The sequence below is a fragment of the Zea mays genome, chromosome 1 (assembly GCF_902167145.1).
Source record: "Zea mays cultivar B73 chromosome 1, Zm-B73-REFERENCE-NAM-5.0, whole genome shotgun sequence".
NCBI lineage: Eukaryota > Viridiplantae > Streptophyta > Magnoliopsida > Poales > Poaceae > Zea > Zea mays.
Window position 1 is genome coordinate 272,163,675 of NC_050096.1, and position 24,493 is coordinate 272,188,167.

Consider the following 24,493-nt stretch of genomic DNA (forward strand, 5'->3'; position numbering starts at 1 on the left):
CTGACAATTAACATTAATTACAATAGTATATTTGCTAGTTTACCATATATGAAAAGTTTAATTTGTAGATACGAACATTGCACAACACTAATGTAGTCAACTCCAAGCAATCTCAGTCATCATTCAGTAAAGTTAGAGACCAAATATAATCATCACAAGTAAGCTTAAACATGGAAGAACAGGTAATAAACAGTATATTCTTATTTTTCCTACTATGAATGTCCCATCGAAACCATTGTTTTTTTCTCTGAAAAATCGAACTAGAGATTGATGCAAGCAGCAGACAGGGATCAAAGCGCATTAGGTACATCAGGTCCGAAGGCAACCTGCTCCTGAACGACTCAAAGCAACACGCCGCTGATGCTCCAGAACCAGACGCTGCTGGAGAAGAGCCGTGGGACTTCGAGAGTAGTTCAACCATGCCCATGTATTACAGAAAATGCAGTCGGCCCTGCTGATGATACCGCCTGAAATTTGACCCACTGTAATACTCTACTCAACTTTTATTTTCTCCTTTTCTGCTCAAGAATACTCTGCTTAATTCAGCTAATAATGTCATACATATACCATGCTGCTCGTTGTAACAGTACATCGGATGAATAATGTCATCCAACCGCGAGGAACCGTGATCCCATGAGCCAGAGCACCGGGAAGAGAGTAGGGAAGGATACATACCGGTGTGTGTAGCCATCAGCCGTTCCATGGAGGAGCATTTGCGACCGGACAGTGGAGTATCGGAGGACGGAGGTTGGACCTGGTGAGCGGCCGCAGCGGCGCTGTGCCCGTATCCCATGGAGGAGTGGAGCCGTTAGCTCAGCCGTATGGCTAGAGGTTTCGGTCGCTGCCGTCAGCTCAGCCGTAAGGTTATTTAGTTCATATACAACACATTTTAAAATCTTCTTTCATCCTTATACTTTGATTAAAAGTTATGAATAAATATCTATAGATGTCAAATTTTGAATGACATATATAATTTCCCACGTGAGGCTATAAATCACATAAATATAGATTGAGCAAACAACTTTGTTAATAGAAAAGGGATAATGGATGAGATTGTCAGTTTTCTGTGGAGTTCATGAATCTTGTAGATTTTCAAAATACAATATGAGGCGTAGCAATTTCATCCATCAAAATACAATTTTTGGCTAAGATGCTGAAAGTCTAAATTGGCCCTAACTGATTATCCAACTTGCTGAAGTACATAGGATAAAATAGGAATTTCTCATTTAAACAACCTAAAATCAATCACCATAATCCATTAAGCCAAACACTCTGATTATTACAATTCATAATCTCAATTATAATAATTGAACCATGATCCAAATAGGTGCTTAACTACCTTACTGAAGTACCGCTGATGTAGGCACTCCTTCGCCAGCCCACACATGCCATAGTATGGACGTACTACCAGAGCACTGCAAAAACAAACACAGGCAATTAGTGATTTGATGGGCAGCTGATTTCATCAGAAGCAATATAATCCACAATCCCGCATACATGTCCACCAGGCTCCACCACCATCTTCTCCAACTGATGTGCTCGCTGCTAATCTCTGGTAAGCCTGCTCTTGTGCGTCGTCATCATCTGCTTCCGAACCCCTTGCTCTTTTCAACCAACATTCGATCCCGTGTTACCTGTGCAGCGGAACTGGTAAGCGGGAACACCGGCGGCGACGACATGGCAGTGCTCATCCAGCTCAAGGCCTTTCTGCGGGCGCACAACCAGATAAACCGAGATGCGTACGACGGATGGTCGGAGGCCTCGCCGTCGCTGTGCGGCAGCTGACAGGGAGTCGGCTGCGACGCGGACGGCCACGTGAGCTCCCTCGACCTCTCCAGCTCCAGCATATCGGGCCCGCTCTTCGGCAACGCGAACGCGACTCGATCCCGGCTCCACAGCAGGAGTTCCTCCTTCCTGGCCGCCATCTCCCACCACTTGCGCGCGCTCTCCCCAGCCCCCGCGGCCGCTCCCCCTCGGCGCGTCGTGGCGGGGAACCCACACTCCGTGAGCCTGGCCGCGAGCTCCTCCCCCGCGCTCGGTGGCGCCGACGCCCACAAGCGCACCGCGGCGGACTCAGCGAGGAGGTTGACCGCCGCCATCTCCACTAGCGGGTCCGCCGCCAGGATGGACCCCACCCGCGCCGCGCAGCCGCCGCACATCATGCTGCTCACGTCGAGCAGCACGGTGGTGGCACCAGCGGCCCCCTCCCCGGCCGTCGTGTCGAGCTCGGACGACGGGTCAGCCATGGCGCGGGGCCGGTCCGCGGGTGCGCCACGGGTGGGGAGACGGAGGGGAGCGATAGGCTGGCGAAGGCTAGGGTTTGGATTGGCGTGAGGGAGAGCCGGAGAGGGCGGTTGGCAATCTGGTGTGACGACGTGGGGTGAATGGGCCTAGCGCTCGGGCTTTTCTAGCTGGGCCTATGAAGGTTCAGGCCTCCGCCACTTACGGGTCAGCCAGATCGAAAGGTAAGGCCAGGGCTTCCTGTAGTTATAGGAAGCCCAGGGCTCTAAATACTATAACTATATATATATATATATATATATATATATATATATATATATATATATATATATACACACACACACTATTACAAGTGAAAAGTAAGGGAGGCACATGTGTGGTTTTGCTTTGCAATTTGTTGTAAGAAACTATTTTGCTCGACTTGGTCAACCAACTCTTCTGCTTGACTTGGTCAACCATTATCTTGATTTGGTAAACATGGACTACTCCTCTATATACTTTTGTATCGAAGTTCTCAAAGGTCATGAACATGGTTAGTCCTTCGGCTTTTCCGATCCATCAATCCAAACTTTGGCTTGTGTCCAGGGACGAACTTCTCGTCTGATATTTACCGAAAACCAGTAAAATCTATCGTTCTCGAAACTGACCGGGAAACGGAAACCGATCTGGTTTTCAGTGTATTTCGATTTATAATTTAAAAATCTGGAAGTAAAATTTTGGTCAACAAAACGGTTTTAAAAAATGTGAAACGAGAATGTAATACACCACTCTTATTTCATCAGCATAAATCCGTTTGACCTCTATTTTCGTCATCGACCACCGCCTTTGTGCTCCACACCTGTGCAATACAAACCATGACACATATTGCATGGCACCACACCTAAACCATCGTTAGTTTCTAAACTCAATCAAAGAGGATCATCTACTTGACAATCACTCATCACCATGGACACATACTAGTCACGTGCTCGCACTGCTCAATAAGACGTTGACAACACATTCACCATCCGACAAAAATGTGCTAAAGCCTAGAGATGGTATCTCTATTCCACTTAAAAGTGGACAATGAGTAGGCTAAGAAAGAAAAAAAGTTGCACCTATAAACATATAAATATTTGCTTGTGGTCATGGAAAGTAAAGTGTGACGAGAAACAAAAAGCACATGGAGTTCTGTTTTCATGTTTTCTTTTTTGATGTTAGTTTTCATGTTTTCTCACCGGTGCAAGGTGCAGTGAATAAGGGCAAATTTCATTTCAGCACCAGCAGACAATGATGAGACGTATTTCTTCTCCTTGTATGGAGACGCAAACAAAACTCAAAGCAACCAAAACGTAATCTTTCTCTGAAGCGCTTGGCTAAACTGATGGAGGGCAAAGTAAGTAACTTGTTAAGGGATCAGAATGAGTGTGTCGACGGTGGAGCTGTAATCTGGGGTAAACCAACATAATTTGTCCTTCGACCTTTCAACCTCTACTCGCATGCCCCTCTGCACAAAGTGTTTATCAATCTGGCATCTCATCGCGCGTGAAAGATGCATGCTCTGATCAAACACCGTTCTAAAAAGACACCAATTGTATCCCAAAGAAACCAACTGTTTTTTTCTCTTGTAAATCATCCAATATACTGTTCTATAAAGACAAAAGAACTGCTGCTACTATCTTGCACCATTGTATACATACATATGTGTTTCACCTAGGTCTCTCTTCCTTAGTTACGTGGACTATAAATACCAAACTGAAAACTAGAACTATACCATGTATGGCCACATATAATAATGGATACCGCGAACAAGAAGAATACACGAGTAAACTAACTTCTTCCGAGACAATATTCACATAGATGTACTATCTTTGTTTTAAAATAAATATGCTTGTAGCATTTATTTTTTTCCTAAAATAAATAACATTAATAGGTATGGTCCGTCTAGTTACAGTAGTTTTTTTTTTACTTTTACTTTCTCTACTTGTAAAGTGCAATCCTGAATAGATTTTGACTCGAGTAATTTTTTTATACCGTAGACATTTCCACAAAGTTCTATGTTTCATGTAAGTTCTTTTTTTACCGCGCATGCGCATCCGCCCACCGCCCATGCACTAGTAAACAAATTCAAGAGACTGTTTGATTATATACTTATGCTAAAAATTACCACATATTTTATGTCACACTTGTCTAAGGTTAGTTTAAATTTTTGTCACACTTGTTTAGTTTAAATCTTGCACACTTTTATAAGTCATTTACGAGTGAGACTCAATAGAAAAATCTTTCTATATCTGTGGCTGCAAACTAAACACATGTCTAACTTGATCAACCATATCTAATCTTGGATGACATCGAACTAAACAAGTCCTAAATACAATCACCACAAGCGATGCTTGCACGACCGACGGGAACCATTTTTTTTTTCCGTATGTGCTTCAGAGGGGAAAAGACATTTTATCCGTTTGTTAGGTTAATTATAACCATATAGCCTCAGCAACAGTTTGTTACTCATCCCGCCTAGAAGGCTAGAACCATGACACCATCATCGGGCAAGAAATGCCAAAGCTCTATTTATTTATTAACTTGCAAAAAGGCAGCCGGTGGGGAGGCAGAGCATGGTGGATGCAAAGTAGTGTTGGGCCCTCCGCCTTTGTCCCTGAACGGCCAATACCGTCTGCTCTCTCCCCTTGCCCCACCAGCCCCAGTCCCCAGCCCAGCCTACAAATAGCACCCCAGCTGAGCAACCACACCATACATGCCTGCAACAAAGCCTTTGTTGTGTTTGTGCAACAGCAGCAGCACAGACATTTAGCTCCAGAGTCGGGACTACTAGTAGCCAAGATCACACAATTTCCAAGACCAACGCGCTTCCAAATTCCCAGCTTCTGCGCAGTGTGCATGCTCTGCCCGCTTCTCTGATTCTGATCTGAGTCTGAGGTAAGATTAAGAAGCCTGACACGCCGGTTAAGTTAGCCGGTTACTCAAGACTCTTTGCAACAAGAGCGCCAGTCATCTGTTGCTCACGTCTCTTTACGATCGTGCCTCTTCACAGGGAGCAAGCGCGACTGCCACTTCACACCTTCCTCCAGCGCGGCGAAGATGTCGGTGGCGGTGTGCCGTGGCCCAGCTGTTCCGGCGTTCGAGGCGCCCTGCTGGCTGCGCCCTGCTGAGCCGTACAGGCAGCCGGAGGCCGTCGTCGACGTCGACCGGCCTGCGCAGGCGGACATATGGAACGCCATCCAGGCCGACGTGGGCAAGGTGGGCGCCGGCGCCAAGAAGGCGTCCAAGCCGTACGTGCGGGACCCATTCGTGCGCCGGTCGTCGATCCTGATGAGCCAGAAGAGCCTCGAGGTCTGCACGGAGAGCCTCGGCAACGAGACCGGCTCCGGCGACTTCGCGTCATCCCTGGACATGTCCTGCCTGTTCGACGCGCCGCTGCCGGCGGCGGCGGATGAGTCCTTCTGGCAGCACGACGCGGATCGCTGCTGCGAGGAGAAGGAGCAGTGGGGGAGCAAGGACCTCGCGGCGGTGAACTACCACTGCTCGGCCGGGACGCGGCCACGGCGCCGCTCGTTCCCGCCGCCGCTGCCGTCCATGTCGCGCCGCGACGGGCCGTGCGTGCAGATGCGCCCGCGCCGCCAGGACGGGCGCCTCGTGATCGAGGCCGTGGCGGTGCGGCCGCGCGGGTACCTCCACGCGAGGCGCCAGGGCGGACGCCTCTGCCTCTCCTTCGTCGAGTGCTCTGCCCGCGACCAGAGCGCGGCGACCAGGGTCACTGCGGCGGCGGCGGCAGAGGCGCCGTATTTCTGCGCCGTGGAGCCCAGGAACGCGCAAGAGGAAGAGGCGGCCGTGGAAATGGACGACGACGAGGTGATGGAGGATGATGAGGAGGAGGAGGAGGTGGAGGTGCTGGACAGGGGCACCGTCGTTGAGGTCAAGGTGAGCACGCAGCCGCAGGCACCAACCGCGGCCAAGGTGCACCGCTCGACGCTCGTGATCAACAAGTTCGTCGGCAGCACGCCGCTGTCCGTGTATCAACCCCGGCGCCACGCCGCCAACGCGGCACAGCCCGAGGCGGAAACCTGCGACGAGACGGCGGCGCAGTCACCGCGCCCGACGGCCCTGCGCCGGGTGCCGTCGTCCACGACGACTCTGGCGGCCGCGGTCGCCGCAGCCTCGACGGACGACGACGACGAGTGCGGCGGGCTGCACCTCTCCGCCTCCGCCGCGGCTGAGACCAAGCAGCTGCTGCTGTCGTTCACGTCGCGGAGGGGCGACGGGCAGGACCTGCTGCAGAGCGTGCGGCGGTGCCGGCAGCTGCGGCAGAAGAAGCTCTTCATCCTGGAGCCCTACTGCATTGCCACCTCCTGAACAAAACCGTCCATCACAGCCACACTACACAGCTGCGAATGCGACAGTTGGGGTCGCCGTCGCCATTGGGTTGCTAGCCTTAATTAATCACTAGCAAATCAAGCACGTCCGGATTAGCCGATTATTATAATAACCCTTGTCAGTCCGCCGTCGTCACACAGACACAGTGGCTGCTGCATTGCTGGGCATTATTCCTTTTTTTTTTCGACACATCCTTTCCATGTGTTGATTGGTATTTCGCCGTTTGGTCCCTTGCAGTGGCCTCGTGCGTGCTGTAATTGTGGTTGCTCTAGTACTAGTTTGTCCCCCCCCCCCCCCCCCCCCCCCCTCCTGTATTTGTAGTGTGATTTGAGTACTATAATTTATCAGTGAATTAACAGATTTTCTGGTGTGGATCTGCTGCTGTATTTGGACGAGTCTTCCCATTTTCAGACGTTGTGGACACAAGGTGATGATGATGGATTCCTGCATTATGTCTCTCAAACGGTTGTGTTATATACTGACTGGATAAGGTTTGGAAGAAGACGTCGTGCGTACCGAACAATTGTCAAAATGGGAAAAGGATGGAGATAAAAGGTAGTGCTATTTTACCGTATAGCGTGTCTTGCTGCTTTGGGTATGATAACGGGGAATGGATAAACAGATACATATACGTGACGTTAAGTTGCTAACCCTCCGTTTCAATTTATAATTCGTTTAATTTTTTACGTTAAATTTGGTCGAGTCATCTTATTCAAAAATTCATCATTATTATTATTTGATATATTTTATATTTTAAGTATGGATTTGAATTTTCTTTTTTTTATAAAAATATTGAATAAAATGAGTGGACCAGACTTGGTAAAAAAGTTAAACAAATGCTAAATTAGAACAAAGAGAGTATTTTTTGGGGACAATGCTTTCTTTGGGGAGGTAAATGGAAGTCCACGTGAGTATATATAGCTTGTACTCCATAGACGAAAAATATTCGAGAGCGAAAGTAGTACCAACACTGATGGAGGGAGCGACTATTTTTTTTGCACAAGTGGCAATATTTTCTCGTACACAAAGAGAAAAAAATCCAAACCAAATTACCTAGACATTCCGGTTTCTTTTCAGGGCAAGTTTCCACTACTATTGTTTAAGTTCGTGTCCAGCGGTCCACCTATGTCGATGTTTATGATCCGAGTGCGCACTACGAGGAGGTATCCCACCTAGTGCTTTTAGGAAGGTCGACGTCGTTGATCACGACTCAATGACATGTCGGAACACGAGAGAATTATATAGGTTCGGACCGCCTGGATGCGTAATACCCTACATCCTGTTGCCATTGAGTATTGAGTTTGCTGGTGGTGTACAAATTACAGAGGAGTTGCAGGTTGTGATGGATGAGATCTCCTATCAATCTAATGGTGGCGTGGTTACGATGAGAGGGATGATGAGACTGTTTTGTAGGGCGTAGCCCCTCAGACTTATATAGATGACTGGGGGGATGTCCCTTTACAAGTCGTGAAACCTATCTAACTCTATCTGAGTCTATCTCTAACGTCGTAGGCGCCCTTGTTTATCCAGAGTTTGCTTGCTTCCTTTCGAGTTATTTTATGTGTATCTAGCTCTTTAGGTACGTGCGAACCATGCGCGCGAAGCATCAACCATTCTTATGCGACAGGCGCACACAGATAGATCCTTGTGCAGCATTCTCTAGGATTACTCCCTGTTCCAGTCGTCATCCTTTTCGGCCGATCTCATTTTGCCTGGATGTGGCCCAATGATATGCCCTGCTAGGCGAACTGTCGGAGGCCCATCAGGCAGCCTAGGGAGCATATATGTGCTTATAAGGATCCATGAGACATCTATCTCCCATAATCTATATGGTCATCTAAAACACTGTTTTGCAATGTTGACTATATTGTTTGGAGAGTGGAGTTTGAATATAGGTACACGTATAAGTGAATTGCTGAAGATAGCCTAAGCATGCGAGACAATTTCATTGTGCAACCAGTCGCCCTATTCCGTTCTATCAAACTTCGAATATATATGATTTTGTTTGAAGTGGTTGTAGTTTATCCATACAGTGCTATCTTTCTATCTTACACTTGTTGATTGGGCGGAAAACGAGCCGAGCCGAGCTCGGCTCGTTCACTCGATGCGCAGAAAGAGGAGGCTCGGGTCGGCTCGCGAGCTTAACCTTAATAAGTAATATTGTATTAAATAGTGATTTAATAGTATATGAATGTGGAAAATATAATTACCATTCAACATTATAAGTTAAATTATTCATTGTTATTGTTTAGTTTGATTAATTTGGTATAGCTCGCGAGCCGGAACGAGCTGGCTCGGCTTGGCTCGGTGAACCAACAAGTTCGAAAATGAGGCTCGGCTCGCTCGAGGCTCGCGAGCCTCGACCTTTTTTTTCCAGCCCTACTTGTTGAGCTGAATGTTTGCATCAAAGTTGAAGATGAAAATGAAAGTTGGAGACACAACTTGACGCTCAAAGTACGAAATATTTTTAAAAAGGCAAATACAGTGTACCTATATGATTGGAGCTGAAAGTTGAATCGTGCCGGACCGACATAAACTAGGCTTATGGTGCGAATTCGGACCAATTTTTAAGCTGCAAAATATGGATTAATTTTGTCTCGTGCCATGCCATTCCTAAATACCAAAAATCTAGACACAACACAAACTAAAAGAACCGCATGATGTCGTGCTGGCCAAACACGGCAGTGAGAAAAACATATATATAATATATATATATAGTTTAGGTATTTAGAGCTCTGGGCTTTGTGTAGGTAGAGAAAGCCCCAACCACCCACACGACCGGCCAACCAGGTGAGTTAAGCGTAGCCAAACGAGACCACCCAAACAATCGTCAGACCATTTACGATCTCCTGCACAAACGTTTATGATGGTTACATTCCCGTTTTACGCAAACTAACACAACTCAGCGCGACTTATGGTCCACGGCTCCACGCCCACGTTTCCGCCCCAGTCCGCACACCATGGCCCACCAGTCGATCAACGGAGTCTGCATCCTGGCCAGACCCCACCGCATGCCCCAAACCTAACCACTCGCCCGAACATCTAGCAACCCTAATTGATTTCCTCGTCGCTCTCGCCGTCGTGTGCTCCCACAATCGCCATCTCCAAGCGCCCCCGCCCCTGCCACACCGCCGTCTTCGTGCGTGGCGTCTCGATCCCCCAACATCGTCGCACGGTATTGCCTCATCCATCTGCCATTTCTCGTCTTCGTGCACTCTTCTGTCGTCACTCCACATCAACAGTGTCGTCAGATCCCACTCCCGCTCGCCATTGCTCGGCGATTTGGTGCGGTGGCTCCACGACCCTCGCCTCCACCTCAGACGGTCCTACGCCTCTCGGCGCTGCTCTCTGGCCCCAGGCGGCACGCCATTCCCTCCCTCGTTCCTTGACTGCAAGTTGCCAAAAGCGACCGGATCTGCGAGCGCAGATCCTCCGAGGCAGCCAGACGCGGCGGATCCTCCGCTGCTCGCCGTCTCGGGGCTCTCCGGTGTTGGCTCGACGCACCAGCGCCCCCAGTGAGTAAGCTCGATCTCTTCGGTGATGGGGATTGATAGCCGAGGAGGCTTCCGTGGTTTTGCTGCTGGGATTTTGTTGCTTTGGCGGGGGATTGGAAGCTACTTCCACTGGCTACTGATCAAACTGCTGGATCATTGGATCCCTGCCTGTAGATTGCCCCACCCGCACGACCCCCCGTACGGCCGATGCCTCCCCTTCCTCGTCTCCGCGATGTCGCAGTCGCAGGCCGGCCCGGGCACACCTCCCATTTGCACTGCTCTTAGGGGAATTTGATCCGAGGATTTCGCTTCCAATTTTTCAAATATTGCACCTTGATGTGCTTTTGACTGATTTGCAGTGGTTATTTTTTCGGCTCTATATATGATTATTAATTCACCGGTCATATAATTTTGTAATTTAATTTTGCTGCTCTATTTTGCACAAATTTACACATAGCAGAAATTTTCTTTGAGTAATTATCTACAGTTGCTCCCTTTAAATCAAATTACTATTAAATTTTATCTCTTTTGATGCCAGGGTTTCAAGTTGACCAAACAGAGTGGATACAGTCATGCTCAAAGTTGGCAAGCTGTGTCAACAAGCAGACCCCCATCTGCTACTCGCTTCATGGGCATGCAGCAAAGCCTTGGTATTCAGCCGACACAGCTTGGGAAGGATGCACCTGTAGCAGTAAGACGATATCTCTTTATGCGATGGAAATTTTTCATGTCCTGGCCATCACATTATTGAACTAATTGTTGCCTTCATATATATGTAGGGAGCTGCACGTAGAGTTAGTGCTCAACGAAAGATGATCGAGGTTGAGTCTGTTGCAGCTGCTGATAAACAAGAGATTCGAGAAGTAGTGAAAAAGTGATTCCGTGCTGAGGTGATTACACTTTTTAGTCAAATCGACATAGCAATTAATCACATTGTTGGTTGTACAAACCGCTTCTTTGACTTGAACTGTTTCACTGTTGTTTATATTTATGAATCTAGAAAGAATTCTGAGAACTGTTCTATATATTAGGATGATTATGCAGCATAAAAACTTGATATTGAGCTAAGTGGAAGTTACCTGTTACCATACTTAATTGCTTTGAATTAATTTTTCAAAAGATATGACTTGACTAAGCATCTAAAGCAGCTCCAATGTAGAACCCTAATTTTTGTCAGCGAGAATTCTCAGTTAAACTCTGAGACCGTTCACTTGACATAGAAGCTTGACATGAGGGCTGCGTATCATTAAATTAAAGTAGATGGAAAAAAGGCCTGAGGCACGGGACAAACATAACACACACTGAGGGAGATTGTGTGCATGAGTGTAACTTTGAGGCCTTGTCGAAATTAATGGTTGCAGTGACAATTCCATTTCTTTATCCTCTTTCTTTCTCAGGCTACTGCAGATTATTTGTTATCATTTAAGTACTCCATTACGTAATTCATCTCCTTACCAGGTTAAGGACTTGGTGTTTCCTGTTAATGTGCATCTTGGCCAGCACTTCACTAAACCACCACCACGTTATTCTGAGGGTGCATTGGTAAGCAATAACCTTCTATGGCTTATTTTTTTCACTTGTTTACTTTGAGCACTGCTCATTTCTGCAATAAAACAATATTTATTTTTATTCGGTTCTACTAGTTCAGATTTTTATATTGCGCCTTGTTATCTCCAGATTAAAAAGCTAGAAGAACGTGGAATTGGGAGGCCATCTACTTATGCATCTATAATGAAAGTGTTACTGGTAACATGACATTTTACTTCTGAACTATTTTTTACCGTGGTACTGTAAGGCTATTTGCGATGCATAAAGCATAGTTGATAGCCTTTCCTAGTGTATATTTTTTTTCCTTTTTGTGCCTTTGATGCTTCTCATCTAGGAATTGTTAGACATATGTTAGGCTCACACGGTTGGGCCCTTTTGTCTGACTGCTTAGGCCTTTTGCCTCTTGTATATTTGCTAAGATGCTATTGTCATGTTGACATTTGTGTGCACTATATGTCCACAATTCCTTCGACAAGTAAGTAATATTACTGTGTGATACATGCAGTGAAGTTTTTGGGCTCCGCTGTATGTTTATGACACTACCTTCCAATTCTGTTGTCTGATGATGCAAGCTCGAACTCACTCTATTTAGCACTGATGTGGGGTGTTCAACCTTTTGCTAGATGGTCTCTATACTCTGTCCCTGGCTCATCTTCATATCCATATATGTTGCCACGAGCACTAGGTTTTTTAAAATGTCCCTGCTATCTTCTGTTAGTTTACTTCTTCATTGTGCTGAGTTGCTGATTCACATGTCGCTGAATAATTCATATAAATCCTCCGGGTGTTCTTTTTGTTGTGTTGATAATTGTGGTCTTTACTGATTTAATAAAGACTGCAATAGGGAGACCAAGGCCAGACTTCTAGCGATGCTTTCCTGATGGAAAGCAGGTATACTTGTATTCATTTGTGTGTAGATAGTTCTTTCCTACAGATGATTTTCATCCTTAAATTAACACAGTGCCTCTATGATATATTGGGTGCAGTTATACGATCAAGTGACTGGTGATGTGATTTGCCATGGTGAGAAAAACTTCTTACAAGATGGGCGCAAGAGCTTTCCTAGTGGCCACAATTCGCGTAAGTTTGCAGTAATAAGTGGTCATAGACTCTAGCATTTAGATAGATAAGCTTGTTGTACAAGTGTAGAGCTAATAATTGAGGTATAAAATACCGGCTCTAGATTGTCATATGCATTCATTAGCAGTAGTGGCTTGGGTCTAAATATTTTACAGCTGGTGCACTGTTACGACTGATGACAACATAAAACCTGTGGTTGCATGCAGGGAGTAGGGAAGCCACTGTTGATCTCTTCTTGAAGTCAGCTGAGTATTTGGACTGTGCAGTTCATCATGTACTCATACATATACCACCTCAAAGACGAATTATTAATTTTGTTTTTTATTGCATTAATTCGGAGCACTGAACATAGGAGTTCACTGTAGAAGTTCAGTGGTAACACTGATGATGACTACATACTCTTTTATGAAAGCCTTGTCAAAAGAAGATGTCCTTCTCATTGTTGAGTACAAGAATAATTATCTCTTGTATCTTAATGTAAAATCTGAAACATTTCTTCTGTAAATGGTTAGCTTGCATTTTATACTATAATTACCTCAAATCACGTGTTGCCTTTTTCACCAATTTATGACATCTATTGATATGTTTTACGACATTTATTGATGTGTTTTGCGACAACCTCATGCATGGCATTTGCCATTATGAAATAGATCGACGATTTACGCTAAAATTCATACTCGTTTACGTTGTGTTGTTTTGGTTCATGTTTTACGTTTAAATCCGGCCGAGCCAGAACTTGCGCATGATCGTAAGCGTGCGATTTTCACGCAGTAATTTAGGCCCTATTCGTCGTTACGAAACAGATCGATGATTTATGCTATTTTGGTTCACGTTTTACGCTGAAATCTACCAGTCAGAACCCGTGATGTACGACACACGAGATTTTCACGCCGTAATTTCTGGGCCTCATTCACCGTTTCGAAATAGATATACGATTTACGCTAAAATTCGTAATCATTTACGCTATTTTGGTTCATGTTTTACGCTAAAATATGTCCGAGTCAGAACCCGATCACGATGGGACGCGCGAGATTTTTACGTCGTAATTTTCGGGCCGCATTCGCCGTTTCGAAACAGATCTACGATTTACGCTAAAATTCGTAATCATTTACGCTGTTTTGGTTCATGTTTTACGCTAAAATATGTCCGAGTCAGAACCCGATCACGATGGGACGCGCGAGAATTTTACGCCGTAATTTTCGGCCCACATTCACCGTTTCGAAACAGATCTACGATTTACGCTAAAATTTGTAATCGTTTACGCTGTTTTAGTTCATGTTTTACGTTAAAATCTGTCTGAGTAAGAACTCGTGCCCGATGAGACGCATGCTGGTACAGGACGTGGCTATACCTGGCTGGGGCTTCCTAGTACTAATGGAAGCCCAGGGCTTCCATTACCTCGTCCCTATATATATATATATATCTAAAAAAATAAATCTTCAAATTATTTATGATCAATAGATTCATACGAGAAAGAAAACCATTAAAACAGATTATTAGCAAATTGGTTCAAAATTATTATTATATATTTATTTAATAAAACATATATTTTACTAAGATTAATATAGGTATCTGAGAGCACCTAGAGGGGGGGGGTGAATAGGTGATCCTGTGAAACTTAAACTTATAGCCACAAAAACTTGTTAAGTGTTAGCACAATAATCGCCAAGTGGCTAGAGAGGAGTCTCAACAAAACACAATACCACAAGAGATCAAACACAGAGATGACACAGTGGTTTATCCCGTGGTTCGGCCAAGACCAATGCTTGCCTACTCCACGTTGTGGCGTCCCAACGGACGAGGGTTGCAATCAACCCCTCTCAAGCGGTCTAAAGACCAACTTGAATACCACGGTGTTTTGCTTTGTCTTTCAATATCCCGTTTGCGAGGAATCTCCACAACTTGGAGTCTCTCGCCCTTACACTTGAAGTTCACAAAGAAACACGGAGTAAGGGAGGGAAGCAACACACACAAATCCACAGCAAAATGCGCACACACACGGCCAAGAATCGAGCTCAAAAGACTATCTCAAAGTTCTCACTAGAACAGAGCTCGAATCACTGAGAATGACAAACGAATGCGCAAAGACTGAGTGTGGATGATCAAGAATGCTCTAAGGTTGCTTGGTATACTCCTCCATGCGCCTAGGGGTCCCTTTTATAGCCCCAAGGCAGCTAGGAGCCGTTGAGAGCAAATCTGGAAGGCTGATCTTGCCTTCTGTCGACTGGTGCACCGGACAGTCCGGTGCACACCGGACACTGTCCGGTGCCCGATTTCTTTCCTTAAACGGCGCGGCCGACCGTTGGCTGCCAGAGAGCCGTTGATGCACCGGACATGTCCGGTGCACACCGGATAGTCCGGTGCCCCCTTCTAGCCGTTGGCTCGGCCACGTGTCCCGCGCAGATCGCGCGGCCGACCGTTGGCCTGTCCGACCGTTGGATCACCGGACAGTCCGGTGCACACCGGACAGTCCGGTGAATTATAGCCGTACGCCGTCGGCGAATTCCCGAGAGCGGCCACTTCGCTCGAGGCAGCCTGGCGCACCGGACACTGTCCGGTGCACCACCGGACAGTCCGGTGCCCCAGACCGAAACAGCCTTTTGGCTGTACACAGCCAACTCTTCTCTTTTCTTCTTCTTTCTGATTCTAATACTTAGACAAGTATATTAGTATACAAAACCAATGTACTAAGACTTAGAAACATACCTTTGCTCTTGTTTTGCACTTTGTCCATCCATAACCATGAATTCACATTTAAGCACTTGTGTTGGCACTCAATCACCAAAATACTTAGAAATGGCCCAAGGGCACATTTCCCTTTCAATCTCCCCCTTTTTGGTGATTTATGCCAACACAACATAAAGCAACTAGAATAAGTGCAAAACCACTTCAAATAAAACTCAAACTTATTTTGATTCATTTTTGGCATATATGGATCATCCTTTGCCACCACTTGGTTTGTTTTTGCAAATCAAACTCAAATCTCTATCTCTAAGTCAAACACACATGTTGAAGCATAAAGAGAGTCATTCCAAAAGAGATTGATCAAGGATTTCAAAAACTCCCCTGTTGGGGACTTGTTCTCAAATGCTTCGAATTAAGAACAAGGCAACATAAAAAATGTTAAGCGTTAAAGTCCTTCGTCCTTCGAAGCATTATGTCCCTTCGGGAAATAATGAGTTTCGGACGAAGGTCATAAGAGACAAACCTTCGTAAACATAATAAGTAATGACGAAGGATTCGTATAAAGCATGAAATATGATATAAGCATCATCATAAAATCATTTCTATTTTATTAACATGGAAAAATAGAAATGATTTCAAATTACAAATGTACCTTCGGTCCTGAGAGAGGGTAGAAAGTACAAGCGTGACGCAAAAGCAAATGCCAAGTCAGCCTGAACAGTACGGGAGTACTGTTCATCTATTTATAGACGCGAGACGCAGCCCACGTAAAATTACATTTATGTCCATTACATTTGTCAATGACTTATGGAAATCTGACAAGGTCCACGTAGTCTTTTCATCTTTAAGTCGGTTCCCCCCTCTATTATCGCGACGAAGCTTCTCTGCACACAACTTCGGCTGTGCACCATCCTTTGTGGAGCTTGGTAATCAACCCGTCCTTCGTCTGGTTCAGGCTTCGTCCTGAGCGCACTTCATGTTCGTAATTCTGAGTCCGAAGATACCTGTTCACATAATCCACTTGGAAAACATTGTCAAATCATGTTTTTGAGGACCTTCGGAGGACGAAGACCCCCAACAGTAGCCCCTCGCAATATTAATTTGTTTGAAATAATAAATTCAGATTGCGATATGAACGAAGGCTTTATGCCGAAGGTCCGAAAAAACACCTTCCCTTTGCTAGAATAGCAACACTCAATGACAAGTGGGGTCTTTCAACTTTCAACGCATCAAACGTATAAATACGGCCATACCGCAAACTTATTTTGCACGCTTTCTGGCCAACCACTCTTGCTCATTCATTTTTTAGCTCTTGCACACTGTGATCTGCTAAGCTTTTAGCTTTGAAGCTTCGGCTTTGAAAACAGTTTTTTAGTGTTTCCGAAGATGTCTGAAGCTGCCAAGAAGGCTGCTGCTGAAATGAAGCTGAGTCTTGATGAAGAGAAGAACTTAGGGTTTCTTATAGCAATGTCGAAGACCAACACAGAAAAGATCACCAGGGAAATTCTGGAAGGGCTGTCTGAAGATACTGGTGACAGTGAAAGTTACGATGTGGACAGCGGTGGCGAAGACTCCGAAGATCGCCCCTGGCGACCAAGCCATTCAGTTTATGGTAAATCAACTATCAAAGAGAATCATCTTGTTAATATGAGAGGAAGGTATTTCCGGGATCTGTCCATTGTGAGGGCGGACGAAGGGGAAAAAACTTGTCCACACCCTGAAGAAAATGAAGTTGTGGTGTACCGAAGCTTTTTGAAAGCCGGATTGCGATTCCCCTTGAGCAGCTTCGTCGTGGAGGTGTTGAAAATCTTCGAAGTCTATCTTCATCAACTTACTCCAGAGGCTATTATAAGGTTAAATATCTTCGTGTGGGCCACAAGAAGCCAAGGTCTGAAGCCTGACGCAAGAAGCTTCTGTAATGTTCATGAATTATTATATGAAACAAAACCTTGGGGCAAAGAACAGTACCATAACAACTTTGGCTGCTACAGCTTCGTCTCTCGGTCCGGGGCAAGCTGTCCCGTACCAACCTTTCGGAAGAGATGGCCCGGGGATTGGATGACAGAATGGTTTTATGTGAAGAATGACTTATCAGCACGAGAAGACATCAAAGGTATAATTATGCGTCCTATTTGGCAAAGCTTCGGCCTTCGGAGGCCGAAGGTTGAAATGAACGAAGTCGCCGAAGAGTGCCAAAGAGCCTTCGGCGTTGTCTGCTCTTTTATAGGAACAAGGGACTTAGTACAAGAGCATATTGCCTTCAGGGTGTGGCCGCTTGCGGAGAAATGGGAGATGCCACAAGAAACCATCAAAGAGGCCGACGAAGGAGAACTTGTCAGGTTTAAGTACACTTTTAAATTTGGAGATAAATTTATTGAGCCAGATGATGAGTGGTTGAAAAGCATTGACAATTTAAGTGATGAGCTGCTTGGGACCTACTCGAAGGCCGAAGATAATGCAATGTCAGCAGCCTTCGGAGGCCGAAAAAAGAAAAGACTGAATCGGGTATTTGATGCCATCGGGTTTGTCTACCCTGACTATTGCTACCCCATTCGAAGGCAGAAGAGAAAAAATACAACCTCTACGAAAGAAGAAACTGCAGCTGCTCCTAGCGAGCCAGAACCAAAAAGGAAGAAGATAAAGGCTCTTACGCATCGGCCACGTTATATTGAACCAGCTTCGGTGCCTGAGTTTACCGGAGAAGCATCTTCGGCCGCTGAAGCTGAACAGCCAACCTTGCTGCCAGAAATTGCAGTGATGGCCGAAGCACCATCCACAGAAAAAATGGAAGAAGTGAAAAAACCGACTAAGGAAAAAGCATCAGAAGTTTTGAGTCCTGCAGCAAATGCCGAAACAGCAAAAAACCAAAAGGGTCCAACAGTGACCCCAAAAAGGAAAAGAATGGTAAACGTACTAGATGTCTTGGAGACAATTAAGTCTTCAAGCACAACTCCAAAAAAGAGTGTTGAAGTTGCTGAAGCTTCTACTGAAGCTTCGACGCAACAGGCTGAAGCTGAAGCTGGGCCTTCAGAGCCCTTCAAGGAGCAAACTTTGGAAGCCGAAGCTATAAAAATATCAGATCCAATTTTAGTTGAAGAAACTGATACTGCCATCCCCGAAGCGCCTGCCAGCATGTGTAATTACATCATTCGACATGCTTCGGGGAAAAAACTATCTGAAGAAGAAACTCATGAAGCTAACCATTATGCGAAGGAGCTAAAATATCCGAAGGGGGCAGTAATATTCAATGGGACGAATGAAGATGACTTCTTATACTGCCTGCCTGACAACAAAGAGCTATCTGTCTGCCGAGAAATGGCCAGAAGTATTGGTTTCCCGAAGCTTGAATCTGGATTAAGCGCCATGACGAAAGAAGATCTCGCAGACAGTCTTGCGTACAACAGCCTGAAGGTATGGGAATTAAACGCTTGAAAAACCCCCTTACTTTTTACGCAACTCATTCCTTTTTTCTTATATGAATTCTTTTTCGTATAGGGCCTGATCCTAAGCAACGCACTAAGAGCCCAAAAGAGCGCCGAAGATGAAAGCTATGAAATTGCGTTTAATAATTTACGCTCCGAAGTTATCAAACTGAGAAACGAAGCTTTGGAAAAAGATAAAATTCTGCTTACACTGGTAGATAAAGTGAAAAAAGACGAAGCTGCTTCAAAAGCCCAGGCCGAAGCTCTAAAATGCGAGATTAAAGATCTTCAGAAACAGCTGGCTAGAGCTAAAGAGGAGCGCACGCTTGAGGAGACGAAACGAGAACTTAGTGATTTTATGGTCAGCAAATTGGAATCAAGAGTTAAGGAACTTCGCACATCTCAGGGGAAATGCTATGTCAAATCTGTAGAATGTGTGAATAAAATTAAATCCAGCTTCGCCAACGTAGGCGCCTTTTCCAGCGAAGAGAATTTCTCTCGAGGCAATCCCGAAGGTCCGCTGGAATGGATTAGCCACGAAGCAGAGGCCTTCGAAGAGATTCTGAACAGTCGTGGCGACATATGCGCTTTTTCGGGCGCCAGAGGAATTGCTTCTGTCTTAGAGAAGAAAGGTTGCGGGCATGTAAAATTTTTAGCTCAATCCGAAGCTACCTTATCTTCCGAAGACATCAAGGACCCCTCGGCCGAAGCAAGCGTGGTTGGTGGCAAATTTTTTACTGATATCTGGAACGACGGCGGTCGAGAAATGGCGCAAGAGATCATCCAAAGTAGCGAAAAAGGCATTCATGACGCCAGAAAAGTAGCAGAAGCTGCCGAAAGGAGTACAGAACCCGAAAGGCAATTAGGTACCAATTAGTCGCTCTTATTGTGTTGTAATTTTTATTCCAATCTTTGCTCTAGGTTTGTAAAAGTAATGAAGAAATGTTCTCTTCCCTCAGAAACTGCTGGATCAAATGTCGACGAAGAAATTAAACAAATGGCCGAAACTATCTTGGACAAGGTTGTTGACCAACTTGTAAATGAGGCCGCCGAAGCAGTATTGAGAGAAGATTAGATGCTATTTGAAAAAATCATTTAAAGTGTAATCTATGTAACACTTTGTACATTTGAATGTAATATACAAGTCTCCTTTCATTATTGAATTCTTTACGATGCATGAAACATTAAGTACATACCATTTTTGAGCCTTCGGCGAAAAAACACCTTCCCTTCTTTTCATGCTTCGTGAAGAAGAATTTATCATTTATCACGACAATATCCAGTGTTCTGATAAGAAATATCCAAGCTTCGTAAAAATAATCTCCGAAGCCATACCTCGAAAATCAATATTGTTTCTCCCTGTAACTTGGCATGATTTACCCCTTTTCAAAGCATTTTCCGAAGATCGATAACATGCCCCCTTCTCCTGCCACATGCAGCATGATGTATGATGATTATGCTATGCAAAATGATGTGATGATGTTATGTTATGCAAAATGATATTTTGTGCCGAAGATACACACATTCCTGCAATGGGGCACAATCTTTTGTATCAATACTGACTTTTTCATTATAAGCCTCCCTTAGGAGCTTTTTCGCCTTTTACTTCAGCGGAATCAGCGTTTATTTTTCGCTGTAAGTTCTGCATCCCCTTAGGAACGTCTTTGGAACTTCTTCGCCCTTTACTTAGGCGGTATAAGCTCTGCATTCCCTTAGGAACGTCTTTGGAGCTTCTTCGCCTTTTACTTAGGCGGTATAAGCTCTACATTCCCTTAGGAACGTCTTTGGAGCTTCTTCGCCTTTTACTTAGGCGGTATCAGCGTTGACTTTTCGCTGTATGCTCTGCATTCCTTTTGGAACGACTTTGGAGCAGAAAACTTACACTGCGCTCCCTTCGGAACGACTTTTTGTGACTTCGTCAGACTTACTCTGCGTTCCTTAGAACGACTTTTTGTTGCTTCGAAGGATTTTCGATAGTCCGAAGGTCCTTTTTATTATCACAAACCTGTGAAGAAAACATATTTTTCTTGTAGGAATCAACGAAACTAATTACATGAAACCTAAACAATGTCCTTTATTAGAAAAAATAAAACTGAATGAAAAAGATTGCTATTAAGGTAGGATATTTGTCAATAGATGTGTTTTGACTCTGGCACGGTGCTGTTGACCGTGCGAGCTTCGGACTGTTCTCTGAAGTCCCTTTGATGTGGAGCATATTGGCTCCCTTCTGGCTGCTGGCCTTGTTGCAACGGAGGTGGAGGCGGGGGCTGTTGCCAGGAAGCTGAAGGCTGACTTGCCGAAGCAGCAGAGAGTGCAGGATGGTTGCCCACATATTCTGGGATGTAGGGCGAATGATACGAAGCAGTGTGCATGACCTGCTTCGGCTGAGCCTGTTGCGCGGCAGCTTCGGCTATCTCTTTTTGCTTCTGAATGGTAACATGACACATCCTGGTAGTATGACCTTTGTTTTCACCACAGAATAAGCAAAATATTCTTCTGGGTTGATCCCCGAATCTTCCGCCGAAGCCCCTGGCGCCTCTGCCTCTTGGAGCTGGTGGTCGGAAGGAGCTTTGCTGTTGCCCCGAAGCTTGTGAAGAGCACTGCGGTCTGTTCTGCTGACTCCCCTTATCATCATTCTGAGTGGAGTTGTGGATGGACCTGACATGCCTCGGATAGGATCTTCCTCCGAAGCCCCTGGTCATTTCGGAAAATCTGAAGGCCTCCTCCCTTCTTTGGCGAAAGTCATTGTCAGCACGAATGTACTCGTCCATTTTTTGGAGCAGCTTCTCCAGGGTCTGAGGAGGCTTCCTAGCAAAGTATTGAGCAGCAGGTCCAGGACGAAGTCCCTTGATCATGGCTTCGGTGACAATTTCATTGGGCACCGTTGGTGCCTGCGCCCTCAAACGCAAGAATCTTCTAACATACGCCTGAAGGTATTCTTCATGATCCTGAGTACACTGGAACAAGGCTTGAGCAGTGACCGGCTTCGTCTGAAATCCTTGAAAGCTGGTCAATAACATATCCTTCAGCTTCTGCCATGAAGTGATCGTTCCTGGCCGAAGGGAGGAATACCAGGTCTGAGCAACACTCCTGACGGCCATAACGAAAGACTTTGCCATTACTGCAGCATTGCCACCATACGAAGACACTGTTGCTTCGTAACTCATCAAGAACTGCTTCGGGTCCGAATGGCCATCGAACATGGGAAGCTGGGGTGGCTTATAGGACGAAGGCCAAGGTGTAGCCTGCAGCTCAGCGGACAGAGGAGAAGCATCGTCGAAAACAAAATTTCCATGATGAAAATTATCATACCAGTCATCTTCATTGAAGAAGCCCTCCTGATGAAGGTCTTTTTGTTGAGGCCTTCGGTTCTGCTCATCGTGGGTAAGATGACGGACTTCTTCAGAAGCTTCGTCTATCTGCCTCTGCAGCTCAGCTAGTCTGGCCATCTTCTCCTTCTTCCTCTGCACTTGTTGATGTAGCATCTCCATGTCCCTGATTTCTTGATCTAGTTCATCCTCCTGAATCGTCGGGCTGACAGCCTTCCTCTTCTGGTTTCGGGCCTCCCGGAGAGAGACGGTCTCCTGATTGGGGTCCAGCGGTTGCAGTGCTGCAGCCCCAGTCGCTGAAGCTTTCTTCGGTGCCATAGCGAGGGTCTATAGCTTCCGAAGATGTTCAAAAAACTCGAAGTGGAAGTGAGTTCACCGGAGGTGGGCGCCAATGTTGGGGACTTGTTCTCAAATGCTTCGAATTAAGAACAAGGCAACATAAAAAATGTTAAGCGTTAAAGTCCTTCGTCCTTCGAAGCATTATGTCCCTTCGGGAAATAATGAGTTTCGGACGAAGGTCATAAGAGACAAACCTTCGTAAACATAATAAGTAATGACGAAGGATTCGTATAAAGCATGAAATATGATATAAGCATCATCATAAAATCATTTCTATTTTATTAACATGGAAAAATAGAAATGATTTCAAATTACAAATGTACCTTCGGTCCTGAGAGAGGGTAGAAAGTACAAGCGTGACGCAAAAGCAAATGCCAAGTCAGCCTGAACAGTACGGGAGTACTGTTCATCTATTTATAGACGCGAGACGCAGCCCACGTAAAATTACATTTATGTCCATTACATTTGTCAATGACTTATGGAAATCTGACAAGGTCCACGTAGTCTTTTCATCTTTAAGTCGGTTCCCCCCTCTATTATCGCGACGAAGCTTCTCTGCACACAGCTTCGGCTGTGCACCATCCTTTGTGGAGCTTGGTAATCAACCCGTCCTTCGTCTGGTTCAGGCTTCGTCCTGAGCGCACTTCATGTTCGTAATTCTGAGTCCGAAGATACCTGTTCACATAATCCACTTGGAAAACATTGTCAAATCATGTTTTTGAGGACCTTCGGAGGACGAAGACCCCCAACATCCCCCTATTTCCCATAATCAACACTTCTCCCCACAAGAGGCCAACTTTTGACAAAGGAGACAATGCAAGAGTTTTGACAAACCAAAAGCTCTATTCTACTATTTTCAAAATTTCTCAAGTGGTAGCTGATCCATCCATTTCTTTGGCCTTTATTTTCTCCCCCTTTGGCATCAAGCACCAAAACGGGATCAATCTTGGCCCAGTAACCCCATTGCCTCACCAAATTCTTCAATTAAGAGCAAAATAGGCAATAAGAGTTTAAGGATGAACTTGGAAGAGTTACTCTTTTCATCGGAGTGCAGTGGAAGTCTTGCATGGTCCAAGTCCACCTTTTCCCTTTCAATCCTCCTTGGAGACTAAAACAACCAACCTCAAGCATATGGTTAGTCTCAAAGGGTCAAGTTGTAGCACAACTCCCCCTAAATATGTGCATCACTTACACAAGGACTTGTGAGGTCCGGGGAATGTTTGTACAACATGAGCACCACAATAAGCAACAAAATGCAGAATGAACATGATCAAAGGCATAAACATATGTATGCTACAATTCAATCCAAGTTCCGCGAATCTAAGACATTTAGCTCACTACGCAGCCTGCAAAAGGTCTTCTCATCTAGAGGCTTGGTAAAGATATCGGCTAGCTGGTTCTCGGTGCTAACATGAAACACTTCGATATCTCCCTTTTGCTGGTGGTCTCTCAAAAAGTGATGCCGGATGTCTATGTGCTTTGTGCGATTGTGTTCAACAGGATTTTCCGCCATGCGGATAGCACTCTCATTATCACATAGGAGTGGGACTTTGCTCAGATTGTAGCCAAAGTCCCGGAGGGTTTGCCTCATCCAAAGTAGTTGCGCGCAACACTGTCCTGCGGCAACATACTCGGCCTCAGCGGTGGATAGGGCAACGGAGGTTTGTTTCTTAGAGTTCCACGACACCAGGGACCTTCCTAAGAATTGGCACGTCCCTGATGTACTCTTCCTATCGACCTTACATCCAGCATTGTCGGAATCTGAGTATCCAACCAAGTCAAAGGTAGACCCTTTTGGATACCAGAGCCCGAAGCAAGGCGTAGCAACCAAATATCTTAGAATTCGCTTCACCGCCACTAAGTGACACTCCTTAGGTTCGGATTGAAATCTAGCACACATGCATACGCTAAGCATAATATCCGGTCTACTAGCACATAAATAAAGTAAAGACCCTATCATTGACCGGTATGCTTTTTGATCAAC

The 24,493-nt window shown here is 45.4% G+C and overlaps 1 protein-coding gene across 1 annotated transcript; it reads left to right on the plus strand.

Moving 5' to 3' along the window:
- Positions 1-4,960: 4,960 nt before the first annotated feature.
- LOC103643873 (protein FAF-like, chloroplastic) lies at positions 4,961-6,985 on the plus strand. Its single transcript, XM_008667054.3, has 2 exons — positions 4,961-5,157; positions 5,273-6,985. Exon 2 carries the CDS (start codon positions 5,320-5,322, stop codon positions 6,589-6,591), a length of 1,272 nt encoding a protein of 423 aa, XP_008665276.1. The 5' UTR covers positions 4,961-5,157; positions 5,273-5,319; the 3' UTR covers positions 6,592-6,985.
- Positions 6,986-24,493: the final 17,508 nt, after the last annotated feature.